Source organism: Lissotriton vulgaris, chromosome 1_2, assembly GCF_964263255.1.
Source record: "Lissotriton vulgaris chromosome 1_2, aLisVul1.2, whole genome shotgun sequence".
Classification (NCBI taxonomy): Eukaryota; Metazoa; Chordata; class Amphibia; order Caudata; family Salamandridae; genus Lissotriton; species Lissotriton vulgaris.
The window spans coordinates 164,399,301-164,418,854 of NC_141686.1; the positions used below are offsets into that span (position 1 = coordinate 164,399,301).

The following is a 19,554-nucleotide window of genomic DNA, read 5'->3' on the forward strand; positions in this document are numbered from 1 at the left end:
GGAACATGGGATGCCGAGTGCATCCTGAAAGTAGAAGAAGCACTATGGAGAAAGAAAGCCAGACAATCACAGAAAGATGCCATAGAATTATGGCGTAAAGAATCACATAAACGAACTGAAAAGGAACTCCGAAGAGAAGACAGACTTAGAGAAGCGCCGGATAGAGTCCGAGAAAACGAATTAGTTAATGAAGGGATCCGAGTAAAAGCCGAACAAGTAGACCGTGCACGAAACAATCTTGTAAATGGCATGTACTTAGTGGCCGAGGGTTCGCCTGAAGCCAATTCAGAAATACCGAAAAATCTGCCGCCACCATTGGTTCCAACTAAAGTAAACCACAGGACTACTAAAGATATATTCCTGGCTTCATATCTAGATGATGTAGCACCCGCTTACACCAATTCCCGCGCCCCGCCTACTGACGGGGACGGGGACGGAGGTGGCAACCCGCCTCCAGACCATATTCCACCATTACCGCAACAAAGTTCCCCCGTTCGACAGCCTGTCCCTCCACCCCCACCACTTCCCCCACCTCAGGTCAAGATACCAAATCCATCGTTGCCTGATCCTACTAAGAGACAAGTTCAAGTACATATACAGACTCCACAGAGGGATAATGCCCAAGCCTCCGCCCCAGGAGGTGCGACCGGGGGTTACCAGACCCCGCCAGCAACACACAGATTACACCTTAGGGACATGCAGAAGCACCCTATGCTCCAATCACCCCGTCTCGACATACTCAAAGAACCCCTTCCAGTTTGCAGATATGACCCAGTACCCGGTAAAGATGACAGAATGTTGATAGCATCACTACGTTTGCGACAAGCCACAGATTATCTAGTGTTATTCCCAGATATGCCTGATCACCTAGATAGAATATATCATTTTGTCCAGACTGGGGAAAATCCTGAAAGTATTAAGGAGGCCCTGGCACATCAGAAAGTTGACACTCAAGCATATATACTACGTTTTTTCATAAATTGCTTAATAAGAGACCGAGACAGGCCAGAGACAGACCAGGATGAAATGGAAGCCCTAAACAAGTGGGGTCAAAATATAGCCGAAGGAAAGCATGATAAACAGAATTGCATAGCTAGCATGTACAAGAAAATAAGAAAAACAGTAATAGAAATACACGAAAAAGAAAAAGAAAATGGCTCCTCCCAGGAGGAGGAAGGACCTGAAGAACCAGAAAAGACTACAGATATGATAGCGTATGTAGGTAAAGGAACTTACCTTAGGAAAGGCATTCGCCCAGAAAGCAAGAGAGTTTTTCTCTCTGGCATATCAAAACCGAATTCCCCTGAATATCTGTTTCAAGACACTGATAAAATGCTTCAAGAACGAATGGGGTACCATGTACTCAATTCTATGGATGAACAAGAACTAGCCCGGTCAGCAGTACTATGGGCTGACAATCCTAATATATACAATGATGACACAGTAGCACATACATTTCTGAACCTTTCCCCAGACGAGCAGAAATTAGCAGGTATATACATGATTCAGCACCTCCTCACGTTATACAGAAATCAACATTCAGACCCAGGTCCTTTAATTGATACATTAGAAGCACTACTTATGGATAGATGGAGAGGCCTAAGTACTAAGTTAATTCAAATAATTCTAGAACAACGACAACGATATAACACTTTCTTAGGCCCACAATATGTTCCCGCTCCGCCCCCAGAAAGAAAAATGTATCATATGGAGCGTCTTCATGGCATTGAAAGACAGAACCCATTACGAGAAGTACACCCAGTCATGGGTACCGATAATACCCTGAAACGTGTGTATGTATACACACCTCTGACCAAGTTAGAATTATTGGAGATGAAGAAACTAGTACCCTGTCATGATAAAGACCCCGCAGGTTTTCACAGAGAACTTAAGGATATGTTACTCATGGGAGATTACACCTATACTGATATTATGAAATTGTTAAAGGTTCTGTTGCCTACCGGCATCTACGAGAAGCTCAAGGAAAGAGAATGGGAGGTGGGAGAGAAAAAGATTATATGGACTGAAATAGAAGACGAGGAAAGGATTCGTACTCCAGGGCTAGGCCTTGGGGAAAAAGCTAAAGCACTACCAGGTTTGACAGTACAGGTCTTGCCAAGATTATTGACAACTAAAAAGGAAGACTGGGATGCAATCTCAGCCTGTAAACAGAAACACGATGAAGATACTAGTGACTTCTATTCAAGATTCGAGAAATGTTTCATTATAAATAGTGGCCTGAAACCAAGTAGCGAGTCATACCCACACCTTTTTGTAAGTAAATTAGTAGAGAATTCCCTAACGCAAGTCAAGAATCGAGTATATAAAGTCGAAAGCACATGGCAAGCAAATACGCCATCCCAGATGTTACAGATGTTACAGTATCATCAGAACAGAATCAGAGAAGAGCAGGAACATGAACAAAGACGTATGAAAGACACAAAAATGAAAATACTAGTTGCCCAGACAGCCCCGGCTGACGGTCAGAAAAAGGGTGGGACACAGACAAATAATTCAGCAGCTCCCGTTAAAGGGACATGCAACTATTGCAAACAGCCAGGTCACTACGTACATGAATGTCCAGTCCTGAAACACAATATAGCAACAGGTAAAACTAAAGAAAGACCGCATCCGCCTAGACAAGACCAGGGCCAACAACAGACTTCGCAGAATTCACAACCGATGCATGCTTCATCACATACAGGACAGGCCGCAACGGCATCACAGCCACAGCCCATTGCCGCGACGCAGCAAGTTTCCCGGCAGATGTGCCAGTATGCCCAATCAGATTACCCCGATTATCAGCGATACACATGAAACAGCCTAGAGAGGGAGGTTGGCTTGCCTCCTATTGAGATTCCTGTAGATCAAGAGGGTCCTTATGTACACAGTCAAGTATTGGGAAAAGACAGAAAGTTTTTAATTGACACAGGGGCAAGCCGCACAACAATCAGCCATGATGAAGTCCCAGGGGCACCCCTCTCAGGCTCACAGAATGTTTCCCTTGGTTTTTCAGGACAGCCTATTGTAAATGAAGTGTCAGAACCTGTCCCCTTAGCGGTAGGTCCATTATCACGTGTTACAGACTTGTTACTCACGAAATCATGTCCAGAAAACTTGTTAGGTATCAAAACACTGAAGGCTCTAGGAGCCGTGATATGCTGCTCTCCGGAAGGAGTTAGACTTTTCCTGCGAGACTTCAAGGGTCACTATGTATTACGAGAGTTTGATGTCAGATTGAAAAATGTACCAGAACACCTGTGGGCACAAGGCCCAACCGATGTAGGCTGCATGCACATTACACCATATCGTGTTACACTCAAGCCAGGTGTTGTTTTACCCCGAATCAGACAATACAAGTTACCACCCGATGCTGTAGTGGCTTTACTGGAAATCATTGAAGAGCTCATTGCCCAAGGAGTGGTCGTAGAGACCGACTCCAATATCTGTAATTCCCCTATCATTCCGATTCTTAAACGTACTGATCCCAATGCACCGCCAGTATATCGGCTGGTGATTGATTTACGAGAACTGAATAAATGCATTGTTCCACAGTACCCTGTGGTTCCCGATATCTCATCCTTATTGACTGCCATAGATTCAGAAGCAACGTTCTTTACTGTAATTGACCTCAAGAACGCCTTCTTCAGTGTGCCCATTGATCCAGAGAGCCAATATCTCTTCGGATTCAGTTTAAATGGACGAAGTTTCAAATTTTCACGCGCACCTCAAGGATTCACAGAAAGCCCCAGCATCTATAGCCAAGCACTGAAAAGACAACTTGATTGTATCCAAATGCCAGTTAACACTGCCTTACTGCAATACGTCGATGATCTGCTGATCACCGCACGAAGTGAGCCCGAATGTGAGCAAGCATCACTGACGGTTTTACATTTTCTGGCCGACAAGGGACACAAGGTGTCTCCTTCAAAGCTACAATTCTGTGTTCAGCAAGTTGTGTACTTGGGTCACTTGCTGTCCAAAGTGGGGAGACAGCTCACTCCTGATCGCATCCAGTTAATTGTAAATATGCCACAACCCCAGACACAAAAGGAAGTGCGAGCCTTTATAGGCCTCACCTCGTACTGCAGACAATGGATTCCTCAGTATGCATTTCTAGCTAAACCACTCATTCAGTTGACAACACAGGAGGCAGCGACTTCGACTGCCCTCCCTTGGACTCAGGAACATACACAGGCTTTTGAGGAATTAAAGAAAGCTTTATGTCAAGCACCAGTTCTAGCGACACCATGTTACAGCAAACCTTTTACACTTTTTGTTACAGAACGTGATGGTACAGCGTTGTCTGTCCTCACTCAAGATCAAGCAGGTTCACATAAGCCTTGCGCTTATTTTTCAAGTACATTGGATTCAGTAGCCCAGGCACTCCCTGCGTGCTTAAAGTCAGTTGCCGCAACAGCCCTAGCTATCAGACAGAGCGATTCAATTGTATTAGGACATCCATTGACAGTACAAGTACCACATTCTGTAGAGGTCCTTCTAAACAGAACCCAGACTCAACACTTGACTATAGCACGACTGACAGGTTATGAATTGACGCTATTCCAGCCACACATAGAAATAAGACGCTGTAACATTCTAAACCCCGCAACATTGTTACCCTCGATTATGACAGATCCAGCCCCACATGATTGTATAGAGATCATTAATGCAGTAACAAAGCCCCGACGAGACTTAACAGATGTTCCATTGACAAATCCAGACCTGACACTTTACGTGGACGGTTCATGTATGAGAACAAGCACAGGAGAGTTAGTGGCCGCGTACGCAGTGACCACTGAAACTGAAGTCAAAGAAACACATCGTATTGACACATTGTCTGCTCAAGCGGCGGAGCTCATCGCTCTGACTCGAGCCTGCATACTAGCCAAGAACAGAAATGTTAACATATACACAGATTCCCGTTATGCTTTCGGAGTCGTACACGACTTCGGAGTGTTATGGCAAGAACGAGGTTTTTTGACCTCTCACGGTGCCAAGATCCAACACGGTTCCCTCATTCAAGCCCTGTTAGACGCAATACATCTGCCTTCCGGCATATCCATCATGAAGTGTAAAGCACATACTAAAGTTACAGATTCTGTTTCCCAGGGTAATGACCTGGCAGACCAAACAGCAAAACATACAGCATTGACTCACACCCAGACAACTGATGTGACAAAGACAATAGTACCGACACAGTGTATGTCAGTTAGGGATCCCACACTAGATGTAATCGATATTCAGACACATGCCACTCCAGATAAAATCAAGAAATGGACCGAACTAGGAGGGATTCAGACAGATCAAGGATGGATGACGAAGGGAAAATCTACATGGTTTCTCCCTGACTCCATGGTTCAAGTCATAATAAACACAGCACATAGTCCAGCACATCTAGGAGAAAAAGCTATGTTAGACAGTTTACAGAATCTCTGGTACAACAAACACTTACGAGCAGCAGCAAAACAGAAAGTGCATACTTGCATGATCTGTTGTCAGTTCAATCCAGGTAAAAGTGTCCCTGTAGAGCAAGGTGGATTTCATCCTCCCGATCACCCTTTTGAAGTCCTCCAGATGGATTATATCCAGATGGACCGTTGTCGAGGATTCAAGTACGTCCTCGTAGTTGTTTGTGCACTTTCCCGTTGGACCGAAGCATATCCAGTCCCAGATTACACTGCCCCGACCACTGCCAGGCAGCTGGTCCGAGAATTCTTCCCACGGTACGGCTTGCCTCGTATCGTGTACTCAGATAACGGACAGCCATTCTCATCCGAGCTCATGAAACAGGTTTCCCTTCTGCTAGGATATCAGTGGAGATTCCATTGTGTCTGACATCCCGAGGCCGCTGGCCTTGTAGAAAGGCATAACCAGACATTGAAAACACGCCTTGCAAAGATCTGTAAAGAGAAAGGGGTCGACTGGATAGTCGCCCTGCCCGTTGCACTGTTTTACATGAGAATGGTCCCCCATTCGAGATCAGGGCTATCCCCGTATGAAGTGGTCTTTGGCAGACCACCGAATATGTGGGGGACGCCCATGCCTAAGAAAATCACCGATGTTGATTGTAATATGCTGACAGATTACCTTGCCTCCTTGATGTCTGCACTCCAATCATGTCGTTCACAGGTTGCCGCAGCCTTTCCCGACAACACTGATGTAAAGCCACATGATGTCCGTCCCGGCGATGCTGTGTTGATTCGCAACTTCGACAGGAAAAGTCCGCTGGAGCCCCGCTGGAAAGAGCCGAAGATCGTCCTTCTTACCACGAGGACCGCGATCAAGGTGGAAGGCCGAAAGGGGTGGATCCACACGAGTCATATTAAAAAATGCAACGAACTACTGCCAGAAACTGACTCGTCCACCCCCTCAAAGGACTGCCTCGAATCTAGTGACTGTAAAGTTTCCAAGCGAGAGAAAACTCCCCAAGAGGAGTATCGAACAAAACTTCGATCTAGCAAGTCAGACAGTTTAATTGTTTAAGTCCTCCCCTAGGTGAATCGGTTAAATAGTTTCTGACATGTATCCCCTAGATCGAGATAGAGAGAGAGAGAGAGACAACTCAAGAAACGTACATACTGTAAATCACTTCGCAGTCACTGTATAGTGACATTATTGATTATGTTTTTTCTAAGTCTTTTGATTATTGTTGCTAGTATACTATTGCCAATATACTACCCTATCTTTAAGCGTGAACAATCTGCTTACAATGTAACTGCCGAACATTCTTTTAGTGAATTACCGCCTCATGAACTCTCCTACAGGCTTGCGCTGCGCAACAACACATTCATTAGTATGTTACATCACTCCCATCAGACTAACAATGCTACAAACTGTTGGATATGTGGCCGACTCCCTCCCTATCAGAAATATAAGGGAGTTCTGCCTCTCTTCCCGTACCCGTTCACTCACAATGGCTCCTGTGGTGCATGGTTTAGATTAATTAATTCTTTAGATTCCGATATTGCTGTTTTCGAGGGGAATTGGATTTGGGGAAACCTGAACCTAGTTCTGCTCAATGTCTGCTACCCTGACAAGAAGGGACTTCCCATTAGGACAGGAACTGATCTAGAAAATGAAGTATATGGATTAGGTAATTATACAATTAACCTCATGATTCTTACTGTTGAATCCGAAGCTGCACCAGTTCTCCCTGCTATGTCAGTATTACCAGTCACAGGTGACTTATGTGTCAGAAAGAAGGGTTCAGTACACTTAGGTCATAGTAAATGTACTACCGTGGTCGAATTCAGTGATCATGGCAAGTCTTCCTTTAGAGCTACTCGTCATTCTTATTTTGTTTGTGGCCATACCGCATACATACGCTTGCCTCCAGATTGGGATGGTACCTGTTATATTGCCTTCCTTCTGCCACCTGTTTTCCTAGCCCCTCCTGATTATCACAGAAATACAAATCTAGTAAAGAGTAGACTCAGAAGAGATCTCCCGATTGTCGACTATACTGAAACGGCATGGGAGCAATACACAGATTTCAATAAAGGATTCTTTTTCTTCACAGGCCCCGTCCAAAACAGTAAACTAATAAGAAGATTAACTAGAACACTCGAAGCAGTAGTGAATGAAACTGCCTCCGCTCTAGGCAACTTAACAGAGGAGCAGTCCGCTATGCGGGTTGTTGTTCTTCAAAACCGTCTCGTTATTGACGTCATCTTGGCAGACAGAGGCGGAGCTTGTAAGGTCATCGGGTCAAGTTGCTGTGTTTTCATTCCAGAAAACGCGCCAACGGTATACCAAGCTATTACACGTCTTCATAAAATTGCAAGTTTGATACATCAGAATCCAGGCACCTGGACTTGGTCCGGTTGGTTCTGGACAAAACTTACTGCTTGGGGATGGAAGATCCTATCCTTCCTAGGCATTGCCCTTGTCATAGTATTCAGTTGCTGCCTGTGCCTACAATGTGGGCCAGCGATTTGTGGACTGTGTGCCACATCGTGCATTGCACATTCCAGTTTTCACTCAAAACGCAAAAAGAAGAAAGAAGAGCAAATGGTGTTACAAGAACAGACTGATCGATTCATGAGGATCGATATATCATGAAGGGTCCGTAGGGAACAAGGAGGGAATGAGGAAATATAAATTTTATGGTCAAGAAATGTTCCCTAACGTGTACCCCACCGTCTCCATGTACGAGTTTAAAGTGCATGTAACTTCCCTCCTGTGCCAGCTATGAAGACGCAAATACATTTGCGTCCAACGTTAACATGTCCTCTTTCAGACCCGCCATGAACGGGTTGAATATTCAGTTCCTAAATATGCTATGCCAACGTCTTTTTGTGGTGTACTTTACACGTTTTTCAGCTCTGGCGAAGCAGGCCCCGAATTCTGCCATCGAGCCTTTTTCTGTCTTCTGACTCTGAACGCCTCAGCCTGGGCTGCCTCTGTACCCGTGACCTCTGCCTTACTCCCTGCGCGGCCCACGGCTCTTAGCTCAGCCTGCTGCCTGCCAAGACCAAATTCAACCTTCGCATTATCTGTTCCGTTCCTCGAAAATGCATTCCTGCCTACTAGTTTAAGTAAACATTCCCCCCAGCTGCAGAGCAAAGGGCCCGGCCTCACTGTCTCCGTGCAAGTAATTCATAGCCTCTGTTACCCTGAAAGGCCCATGCCCCCTCACATCTCATGCAGACACTTAGCCGCTTATACACGCACTCACAGTCATTATAGAATAGCTTCTCCCCCAGAGACCTTTTCCTTCTAGATAATATGGTTCCTAAACATCAGATATCAGATATGATAGTGGTACAGGTTGATCTGACGTGCCAGACTTCTGTCTCTTTCCGCTGGTGTAAATGTCAAGTCCCCTGCACCCTCCAGTTACACGTCATGCAGCTGCGCGCGCATCCAGGCCTCAGATTTCTGCTGACATTGCAAGATTCCGCTTTTGTTGCCACCCACTTATGACACTTACATGTGACGTTTCTAGCACACACCTCTATGTTCACGTCTAGTTCACGCCTTCTAATTACGTATCACTACCACGTGTGTGCTCTTATCTTGTTTCTCTCAGCTGTTACGCCTACTGTATTGGTTTCTATAATATGATTTAAGTATATAAGCTATGTATTGTCAATAAAATATGGCTCTATCCCTTCCTGCACCCCTGTGGTGGCAGGAATACGATATCCGGTCTGGTACCATTCCTTTTTAAGGAATAAAACCCCTAAGAACTCTAACACCACGGACTCTGTCTCTTTCTTTCCGATTGAGTTATTTTTGTTTAAGTACTTACCTGCATAGAAATTAAGACGGTAAATCAAATATTTTCAACAAAGCAGACTCAGTCACAGCACCGCACCTCCGAGACGTCATCAACTGCTCCTTCAACTCCGCCACCTTCCCGGAAAGCTGGAAACACGCTGAACTCACCGCCCTTCTGAAAAACCCACAGCGGACCCCACCGAACTCAAAAATTACCGCCCCATATCGCTCCTTCCTTTCCCAGCTAAAGTCATCGAGAAAGCTGTCAACAACCAACTCGCCGCCTTCCTCGAAGCCAACAAATCCCTCGACTCCTCACAATCTGGCTTCCGAGCAAAACACAGCACTGAGACCGCCCTCATCGCAGCAACAGACGACATTCGAACTCTACTGGACAATGGAGACACAGTCGCCCTCATCCTCCTCGACCTCTCTGCAGCCTTCGACACAGTCTGCCACAGTACCCTTTTACAACGCCTCAGAAACATCGGAATACAAGGAAAAGCACTCGAATGGATCACCTCGTTCCTCACCGGAAGAACCCAGAGAGTCCGCCTTCCATCATTCAAATCCAAAGCCACTGAAGTCATCTGTGGCGTACCACAAGGATCCTCACTCAGTCCCACCCTCTTCAACGTATACATGAGCCCCCTTGCGGCCATCGCTCGCCAATACAACCTCAACATCATCTCCTACGCGGATGACACTCAACTGATCCTTTCTCTCACCAATGACCCCAGCACCGCCAAAACAAACCTACACGAAGGAATGAAAGAAGTTGCCGAATGGATGAAACAAAGCCGTCTGAAACTGAACTCAGATAAAACTGAAATCCTCATCTTAGGTACATCCCCCTCTGCATGGGACGACTCTTGGTGGCCGGAAGCCCTTGGAAAAGCACCTATCCCGACAGACCACGCACGGAACCTAGGCGTTATCCTGGACTCTTCACTCTCAATGAACAGACAAGTCAACGCCGTATCCTCATCCTGCTTCAACATTCTTCGCATGCTCAAAAAAACATTTCGCTGGATCCCCACCGAAACCAGAAAAACAGTCACCCATGCTCTGGTCACGAGCCGACTGGACTACGGAAACACCCTCTACGCAGGTACTACCGCTAAACTCCAGAAGAAGCTCCAACGAATCCAAAACGCCTCAGCCAGGATCATATTAGACATCCCACGTAACGAACACATCTCTGGCCACCTGAAAGACCTCCACTGGCTACCCGTCAATAAGAGGATCACTTTCCGACTGCTAACCCACGCACACAAATCACTCTACGACATCGGACCAGAATGCCTCAACTCACGACTGTCCCTCTACACCCCCTCCCGCCAACTACGTTCTTCCAGCCAAGCCCTCGCCACTGTTCCCCGCATCAACAAGACCACCATGGGAGGCAGATCCTTCTCATACCTGGCAGCTAAAACATGGAACTCACTCCCCACCTACCTTCGCCTTACCCAGAACCACCTAGCTTTTAGAAAGCAACTTAAAACGTGGATATTTGACAAGTAAGCGTCCTCCCCTCCCTAAGCGCCTTGAGACCCTCTGGGTATGTAGTGCGCTATATAAATTCTCTGACTTGACTTGACTTGCTGGGAATTCTGTCTGAAGAAGCCTGCATGTCGCTGGGAGCTGGAAGCGCGACGCATCGAGAAGAAGCGTTTCGCAGTCGCAGCTGTTGCTGTTGCATCGCTGGAGAAGTGTGTCGCTGCCGCCGAGGTTGTTGCTGCATCACCGGAGAAGCGTGTCGCAGGGCCTGTCGCGACTCCGCAGCTTCAGAGTTCGCCGCACGGCCACCAGGCGTGCACGCATCATCTTCACGTTGTCGCATCAAGGGAGCCATTTTATCACATTGCACTGGATCGTCGTATCAAGACACCATCTTGTCGCATCGCAACCGGAATGTATCATGAGAATCTACGCATCACCTCCTCTCCGGTAATGATCAAGACGCATCTCCTACTCTGCACAAGCATTGAGGCGCGACGCATCGCCTCCCCCGAAGCAAGGAACGGGCGCATCTTCCTTCCTGCAAACCGGAGAAGGGTGCTAGGCAGACGGCAGAAGGGAGCCAGGCAGAGGGGAGAAGGGTGCAAGGTAGAGAGGAGAAGGGTGCAAGACAGAGAGGAGAAGGGTGCAAGGTGGAGGGGAGAAGGGCGCAAGGCGGAGGGGAGAAGGGTGCAAGGTAGAGAAGGGTGCAAGGCGGAGGGGGGAAGGGTGCAAGGCAGAGGGGAGAAGGGTGCAAGGCAGAGAAGGGTGGAGGGGAGAAGGGTGCAGGGCAGAGGGGAGAAGGGTGCAAGGCAGAGGGGGGAAGGGTGCAAAGTAGAGAAGGGTGCAAAGCGAAGGGGAGAAGGGTGCAAGGCAGAGCGGAGAAGGGTGCAACAGGGAGGGGGAGAAGGGTGCAAGGCAGAGGGGAGAATGGTGCAAGGTTTAAAAGGGTGCAAGGCGGAGGTGGAGTAGGGTGCAAGGCAGAGGGGAGAAGGGTGCAAGGCAGAGGGGAGAAGGGAGAAGGGTGCAAGGCAGAGGGGAGAAGCATGCAAGGCAGAGGGAAGAAGGGTGCAAGGCAGAGGGAAGAAGGTTGCAAGGTAGAATGGAGAAGGGTGCAAGGCAGAGGGGACAAGGCTGCAAGGTAGAGAAGGGTGCAAGGCAGAGGGGAGAAGGGTGCAAGGCAGAGAGGAGAAGGGTGCAAGGCAGAGGAGAGAAGGGTGCAAGGCAAAGGGGACAATGGTGCAAGGCAGAGAGGAGAAGGGGGCAAGGTAGAGAAGGGTGCAAGGCAGAGGGGAGAAGGGTGCAAGGCAGAGGGGAGAAGGGTGCAAGGCAGAGAGGAGAAGGGTGTAAGGTGGAGAGGAGAAGGGTGCAAGGCAGAGGGGAGAATGGTGCAATGGGGATTGGGAGAAGGGGGCAAGGCAGAGGGGAGAAGGGTGCAAGGCAGAGGGGAGAAGGGTGCAAGGTAGAGAAGGGTGCAAGGCGAAGGGGAGAAGGGTGCAAGGCAGAGGGGAGAATGGTGCAAGGTAGAAAAGGGTACAAGGCGGAGGTGGAGTAGGGTGCAAGGCAGAGGGGAGAAGGGTGCAAGGCAGAGGGGAGAAGGGTGCAAGGCAGAGGGGAGAAGGGTGCAAGGCAGCGGGGAGAAGCGTGCAAGGCAGAGGGGAGAAGGGTGCAAGGCAGGGGGAAGAAGGTTGCAAGGTAGAAAGGAGAAGGGTGCAAGGCAGAGGGGACAAGGGTGCAAGGTAGAGAAGGGTGCAAGGCAGAGGGGAGAAGGGTGCAAGCAGAGAGGAGAAGGGTGCAAGGCAGAGGGGAGAAGGGTGCAAAGTAGAGGGGAGAAGGGTGCAAGGCAGAGGGGAGAAGGGTGCAAGGTAGAGGGGAGAAGGGTGCAAGGCAGAGGGGAGAAGGGTGCAAGGTAGAGAAGGGTGCAAGGCGAAGGGGAGAAGGGTGCAAGGCAGAGGGGGAATGGTGCAAGGTAGAAAAGGGTACAAGGCGGAGGTGGAGTAGGGTGCAAGGCAGAGGGGAGAAGGGTGCAAGGCAGAGGGGAGAAGGGTGCAAGGCAGAGGGGAGAAGGGTGCAAGGCAGCGGGGAGAAGCGTGCAAGGCAGAGGGGAGAAGGGTGCAAGGCAGGGGGAAGAAGGTTGCAAGGTAGAAAGGAGAAGGGTGCAAGGCAGAGGGGACAAGGGTGCAAGGTAGAGAAGGGTGCAAGGCAGAGGGGAGAAGGGTGCAAGCAGAGAGGAGAAGGGTGCAAGGCAGAGGGGAGAAGGGTGCAAAGTAGAGGGGAGAAGGGTGCAAGGCAAAGGGGAGAATGGTGCAAGGCAGAGAGGAGAAGGGTGCACGGTAGAGAAGGGTGCAAGGCAGAGGGGAGAAGGGTGCAAGGCAGAGGGGAGAAGGGTGCAAGGCAGAGAGGAGAAGGGTGCAAGGTGGAGAGGAGAAGGGTGCAAGGCAGAGGGGAGAATGGTGCAATGGGGATGGGGAGAAGGGGGCAAGGCAGAGGGGAGAAGGGTGAAAGGCAGTGGGGAGAAGGGTGAAAGGCAGTGTGGAGAAGTAGAGAGGAGAAGGGTGCAAGGCAGATGGGGGAAGGGTGCAAGGCGGAGGGGAGAAGGGTGCAAGGTGGAGAGGAGAACGGTGCAAGGCAGAGGGGAGAATGGTGCAACGGGGAGGGGGAGAAGGGTCCAAGGCGGAGGGGAGAAGGGTGCAAAGCAGAGGGAAGAAGGGTGCAAGGGGGAGGGGAGAAGGGTGCAAGGCCAAGGAGAGAAGGGTGCAAGGCAGAGGGGAGAATGGTGCAAGGCAGAAGGGAGAATGGTGCAGGGCAGAGGAGAGAAGGGTGCAACGGGGAGGGGAGAAGGGTGCATGGCAGAGGGGAGAAGGGTGCAAGGCAGAGGGGAGAAGGGTGCAAGGCGGAGAGGAGAAGGGTACAAGGCAGAGGGGAGAAGTGTCCAAAGCATAGAGGAGAAGGGTGCAAGGCAGAGGGGGGAAGGGTGCAAGGTAGAGAAGGGTGCAAGGCGGAGGGGGAGAAGGGTGCAAGGGAGAGGGGAGAAGGGTGCAATGCAGAGAGGAGAAGGGTGCAAGGCAGAGGTGAGAAGGGTGCAAGGCAGAGAGGGGAAGGGTGCAAGGCAGAGGGGAGAAGGGTGCAAGGCAGAGAGGAGAAGGGTGTAAGGCAGGGGGGAGAAGGGTGCAAGGCATATGGGAGAAAGGTGCAAGGCAGAGGGGAGAAGGGCGCAAGGCAGGGAGAGAATGGTGCAAGGCAGAGGGGAGAATGGTGCAAGGTAGAAAAGGGTGCAAGGCGGAGGTGGAGTAGGGTACAAGGGGGAGGGGGAGAAGGGTGCAAGGGGAAGGGTGAGAAGGGTGCAAGGCAGAGGGGAGAAGGGTGCAAGGGGGATGGTGATGCCCCCCCCCCCCCCCCCGGAAACATTTCTGCGGACGCCCTTGGAACGCACACAACTTTGTGAGAGAGAGTGGGAGACAGTGGAGAGAGAGTAGAGAGAGAGAGAGTGGAGAGAGAGAGTGGAAAGCAAGAGAGAGAGTAGAGAGAGACAGTGGAGAGAGAGATTAGAGAGAGAGGGTGGAGAGAGAGAGTGAAGAGAGAGACAGTGGAGAGAGAGTGGAGAGAGAGTGAGGAGAGAGACAGTGGAGAGAGAGACAGTGGAGAGAGAGTGGAGTGAGAGTGGAGAGAAATACATTGGAGAGAGAGTGGAGAGAGAGACAGTGTAGAGAGAGAGAGAGGAGAGAGAGAGAGTGGAGAGAGAGTGGAGAGAGAGTAGAGAGAGAGAAAGTGGCAAGAGAGACAGTGGGGAGAGAATGGAGAGAGAGACAGTGGAGATAGAGTGGACAGAGTTGAGAGAGAGAGAATGGAGAGAGAGAGAGAGAGAGAGAGAGAGAGAGAGAGAGAGAGAGAGAGTGGAGAGAGAGGAGAGAGAGTAGAGACTGACTGACTGGCTCAGAGACTGAATACTGACTGACTGAGAGACTGACTGCCTGAGAAACTGACTGAGAGAGAGAGAGAGAGAGAGAGAGAGAGAGAGAGACTGGCTGACTGAGAGAGTGACTGACTGACTGACAGAGAGAGAGAGAGACTGATCGAGAGTGAGACTGACTGACAGAGAGACTGACTGACTGATAGAGACTAACTGACTGAGGTAGAGAGATACTGACTGACAGAAAGAGAGAGACTGACTGACAGAGAGAGAGAGAGAGAGGCAGAGACTGACTGACTGAGAGAGATAGACTGATTGACTGTGATAGAGACTGACTGACTGAGAGAGACTGACTGAGAGAGAGACTGACTGAGGTAGAGAGAGAATGACTGCCTGACTGACTGACTGGGAGAGAGAGAGACTTACTGGGAGAGAGAGAGACTGACTGGCAGAGAGCGAGACTGACAGAGAGAGAGAGAGAGAGAGGCAGAGACTGACTGACTGAGAGAGATAGACTGATTGACTGTGATAGAGACTGAATTACTGAGAGAGTCTGACTGAGAGAGAGACTGACTGAGATAGAGAGAGAATGACTGCCTGACTGACTGACTGGGAGAGAGAGAGACTTACTGGGAGAGAGAGAGACTGACTGACAGAGAGCGAGACTGACAGAGAGAGAGAGACTGACTGAGAGAGACTGACTGACAGAGAGACTGACTGACAGAGAGAGAGACTGGCTGACAGAGAGAGACTACCTGAGAGAGAGAGAGAGACTCACAGAGAGAAACTGACTGACAGAGAGAGAGAGAGACTGTCTGACAGAGAGAGAGACTGACAGAGAGAGAGTCACTGACTGAGAGAAAGAGAGACTGACTAATAGAGACTGGGAGAGAGAGGCAGAGACTCACTGACTGAGAGAGATAGACTGATTGACTGCGAGAGAGACTGACTGACTGAGAGAGACTGACTGAGAGAGAGACTGACCGACTGACAGAGACTGACTGACTGAGGTAGAGAGATACTGACTGACAGAGAGAGAGACTGACTGACTGAGAGAGACTGACTGAGAGAGAGACTGACTGAGAGAGAGGCTGACCGACTGACAGAGACTGACTGACTGAGGTAGAGAGATACTGACTGACAGAGAGAGAGACTGACTGACAGAGAGAGAGATTGAGAGAGAGGCAGAGACTGACTGACTGAGAGAGATAGACTGATTGACTGCGATAGAGAATGACTGACTGAGAGAGAGACTGACTGACAGAGAGACTGACTGACAGAGAGACTGACCGACTGACAGAGACTGACTGACTGAGGTAGAAAGATACTGACTGACAGAGAGAGAGACTGACTGACAGAGAGAGAGACTGAGAGAGAGAGGCAGAGACTGACTGACTGAGAGATAGACTAATTGACTGTGATAGAGACTGACTGACTGAGAGAGACTGACTGAGAGAGAGACTGGCTGAGAGAGACTGACTGAGGTAGAGAGAGAATGACTGCCTGACTGACTGACTGGGAGAGAGAGAGACTGACTGGGAGAGAGAGGGACTGACTGACAGAGAGAGAGACTGACAGAGAGAGAGACTGACTGAGAGAGACTGACTGACAGAGAGACTGACCAACAGAGAGAGACTGGCTGACAGAGAAAGGCTACCTGAGAGAGAGAGAGAGACTCACAGAGAGAGACTAACTGACAGAGAGGGAGAGAGACTGGCTGACAGAGAGAGAGACTCACAGAGCGGGAGTCACTGACAGAGAGAGAGAGACTGACTGAGAGAGACTGGCTGACTGCGAGAGAGAGAGAATGACTGACCGAGAGAGACTAACAGAGGGAGATAAAGACTGTCTGGAAGACTGACTGACTGAGAGAGAGGGACTGAGAGAGAGACTGACAGAGAGAGGGACTGCCAGGGAGAGAGACTGACTGAGAGACAGAGACTGAGAGAGAGACTGACAGAGAGAGGGACTGACTGAGAGAGACTGACTGAGAGAGAGACTGACAGACAGAGAGAGAGAGAGAGAGACTGGGACTCTGACATAGAGAGATACTGACTGACAGAGAGAGAGAGACTGAGAGAGAGAGAATAAGAGAGAGAGAGAGACTGACAGAGAGAGACTGACTGACAGAGAGAGAGAGACTGTGAGAGACTGACTGACAGAAAGGGAGAGACTGACTGACAGAAAGAAAGTGAGAGACTGACTGAGAGAGAGAGACTGACTGACTGAGAGAGACTGATAGAAAGAGAGAGATAGAGAGACTGACAGAGAGAGAGACTGAGAGAGAGACTGCCAGACAGAGGGACTGAGTGGGAGAGAGACTGACTGAGAGAGCGAGACTCAGAGAGAGACTGACAGAGAGTGGGACTGACTGAGAGAGACTGACAGAGAGAGAGAAAGAACGACAGACTGACAGAGTGAGAGACTGACTGACAGACTGACTGACTGAGAGTGATTGAATGACAGAGAGAGATAGACTGACTGACTGAGAGAGAGAGAGAGAGAGAGAGAGAGAGAGAGAGAGAGAGAGAGAGAGACAGAGAGGCTGTGATAGAATTGGGGTCTAAGTGTGTATGAAGCTATGCAATGCCTCTTAAGATTGCCATTGTCTACTAATAAAAATGTATTATCAAAATGTGCTCTTTGTAGTTACATCTGCTTTTGAAAAACTGCATTGTCGCATTGTCTCATGTTTTAAAACGGGAAGGAGCAGTGGATGTACTTTTGTCAAAACTGAACGTTGAGTGGGCTCGATGTTGTATATCATGACAGGAGTCTGCATCAGGAAACCCACCCAAAATTGGGCAAACTTCCCCGGCCTACTGATGGCAGGGACCCTTTATTGAATGGACCACCACCTATGAAAGCCTGCTGGCAGACAGCCCAACCTTTAACTCCACCATCCAGTGTTACTTTTAACGGCTGTATTGGTGACTGTGGCGTAACAATAGCCCCGCTTCCCCTGAAGTATGGAAGGTCGCTGGCCTGAGAGCTCTAGACTGGAACGGAGAATGGGGGGGGGGCCTCCATGTAGTTTGCAGGGGGGCCCCCTCAAGTCTTTTTTTACGCCACTGGTCTAACAAAGTCTTTTAATGATAAAAGTGAGGTAAAATGGAAGTGCTGCAAAGAGCCCAGGTAGCTCTCAATACTTCTCTCAGGATCATAACAATGTACATTCTATAAAAGCACGCATGAAGCACTATCAGCACATATGAAACACTGATGAGCAAGCCCCAAAATATTAAATCATATGAGGTTACAGAGAATATAGGAGCCACAGCAACTTTCTTACAGGTTTTTGAAATGGTTAGTATACCCTGAATTTAATGAAAAAAGAAGTCTTGACCTGTAATTATGTGTTTTGTGTTGTCCAGCCAATCAGAGAGTGCATGACTTGAAGCACATGCACATCAGGAGCAAGAAGATGAATGCTCACCATGGGTCTTTCTCATGTAGCATCTACAGCAAAAAAGTATGTGGGCGCTATGTGAGAGAGGACACCCCTTTTTATGTCATACATGCTGGTACCTCCTCAAATCAGTAGCATTATAATTTTACAACACGTGCAGGACCTTTAAAAGTGTCCAAGTGCATTGGCTGCTACCCAATCACTATCCTCCTACCACCCACAGCATGGCATCCCTCCTGGATCCCTGGACTGGGCGTGCTGCTTTACCCGGTGGCACGACACTGGATAAGTCTTTGGTTGCTACTATTTCATACACTTTGCCCAGAAGGTGTAACTGAGCTGGGTAGAGTAGACACTCATCATTGCTGGGGTATTTGCATCTCTAATCTCCACGGTATGCAGAACTTTTGGAGTGATGAGTGCCTAATTTTATACTTTCATACATCAGTCACAAATATTATGTATCTCAACAACTGCACACATTTCTGGAATAAATCATGTCTGCATGATACAGGCATTTATAAAATATAGGGTTTTCATTTGCGGCCAAGTGGCCCCATGCCCTATCACCATCTCTGGCTCAAGTCAGGAAGGACCTCGAGACCTGGCTCTTCGACTGAACAGCAGACCTTGAGACCCTTATGGGTGAGTAGTCGCGATCTAAATAGACCCTGATTGATTTAATGCCATCTGTGGCACCTTCAACCAGTCCTGGCCTTTTAAAATACTGCATTTTGTAGGACGGCGTTTTTTGAACCCCAGCGTAGAATCTCATGGGAGCAATTACAAGTTCTAGTATCCAAGTTTCTGCTGACCAAAGTGTCAGGTTTGGCTTTAAGTGTCACAGGTGATATGAGCCATTTGGTAGCTATTGCTTTTTCCCCAAAAGCATCCCGTTTCCTGGGAGTCATGACACACAGCACAGATTGATTAAACTTCAATCTGCACTCTGCACTCAACTGTAACTCCTTCACATTGTATTACTGCTCACAACAGGGATTCAGACTGATATTTTAAATGGAACATCTGGAGAAATGCCCTAACAAATGTACGAGAAGGAAAGAAGAGGATTTACCTCTTCCGGGGCATAGGTGCCGAAGCCCAACACCGGTATCCGCTGTCCGTCATTCATTGTGATGAAGGAATCTTTGTTGAGCTCCATGGTCTCTCCAGCAGGCTTCTGGTATGATGTGCTGAGTTAGTAATGGAATCTGTGGGGATGCTAGATAAATAAACATTGACACAGGAAGGAAGATACATATTTTACTTAAATGCAAATAAAGGCAAGCATACACAAACTATCCTGTCTGTTTAATTAAAAAACAGCTAATCTATTGCCTACATATTTGCCAACTGCAAACTCACAGTGAAACTTTTTTTTTAAAGATTTTATTTTTAAATGCAGTTCCTTTAACGAAATGGGTTATATCTAAAAAAAAAAAAAAGTTTACTTCGAAAAAAGGTTTCCTTCATTTACACACAGACCTGGTGGTCTCTTGACCCTGGCAGG

General features: G+C 48.6%; 1 protein-coding gene across 1 annotated transcript in view; it reads right to left on the minus strand.

The window, feature by feature from the left end:
- Positions 1-19,254, minus strand: part of LOC147734757 (aldo-keto reductase family 1 member C1-like) — a 143,447-nt gene extending 124,193 nt beyond the window's left edge. Inside the window, exon 1 of the mRNA XM_086953628.1 lies at positions 19,120-19,254. Coding sequence (XP_086809754.1) covers positions 19,120-19,206 — 87 coding nt within the window. The 5' untranslated portion in view covers positions 19,207-19,254. The remainder of the gene's footprint in view (positions 1-19,119) is intronic.
- Between the last annotated feature and the right edge of the window lie 300 nt (positions 19,255-19,554).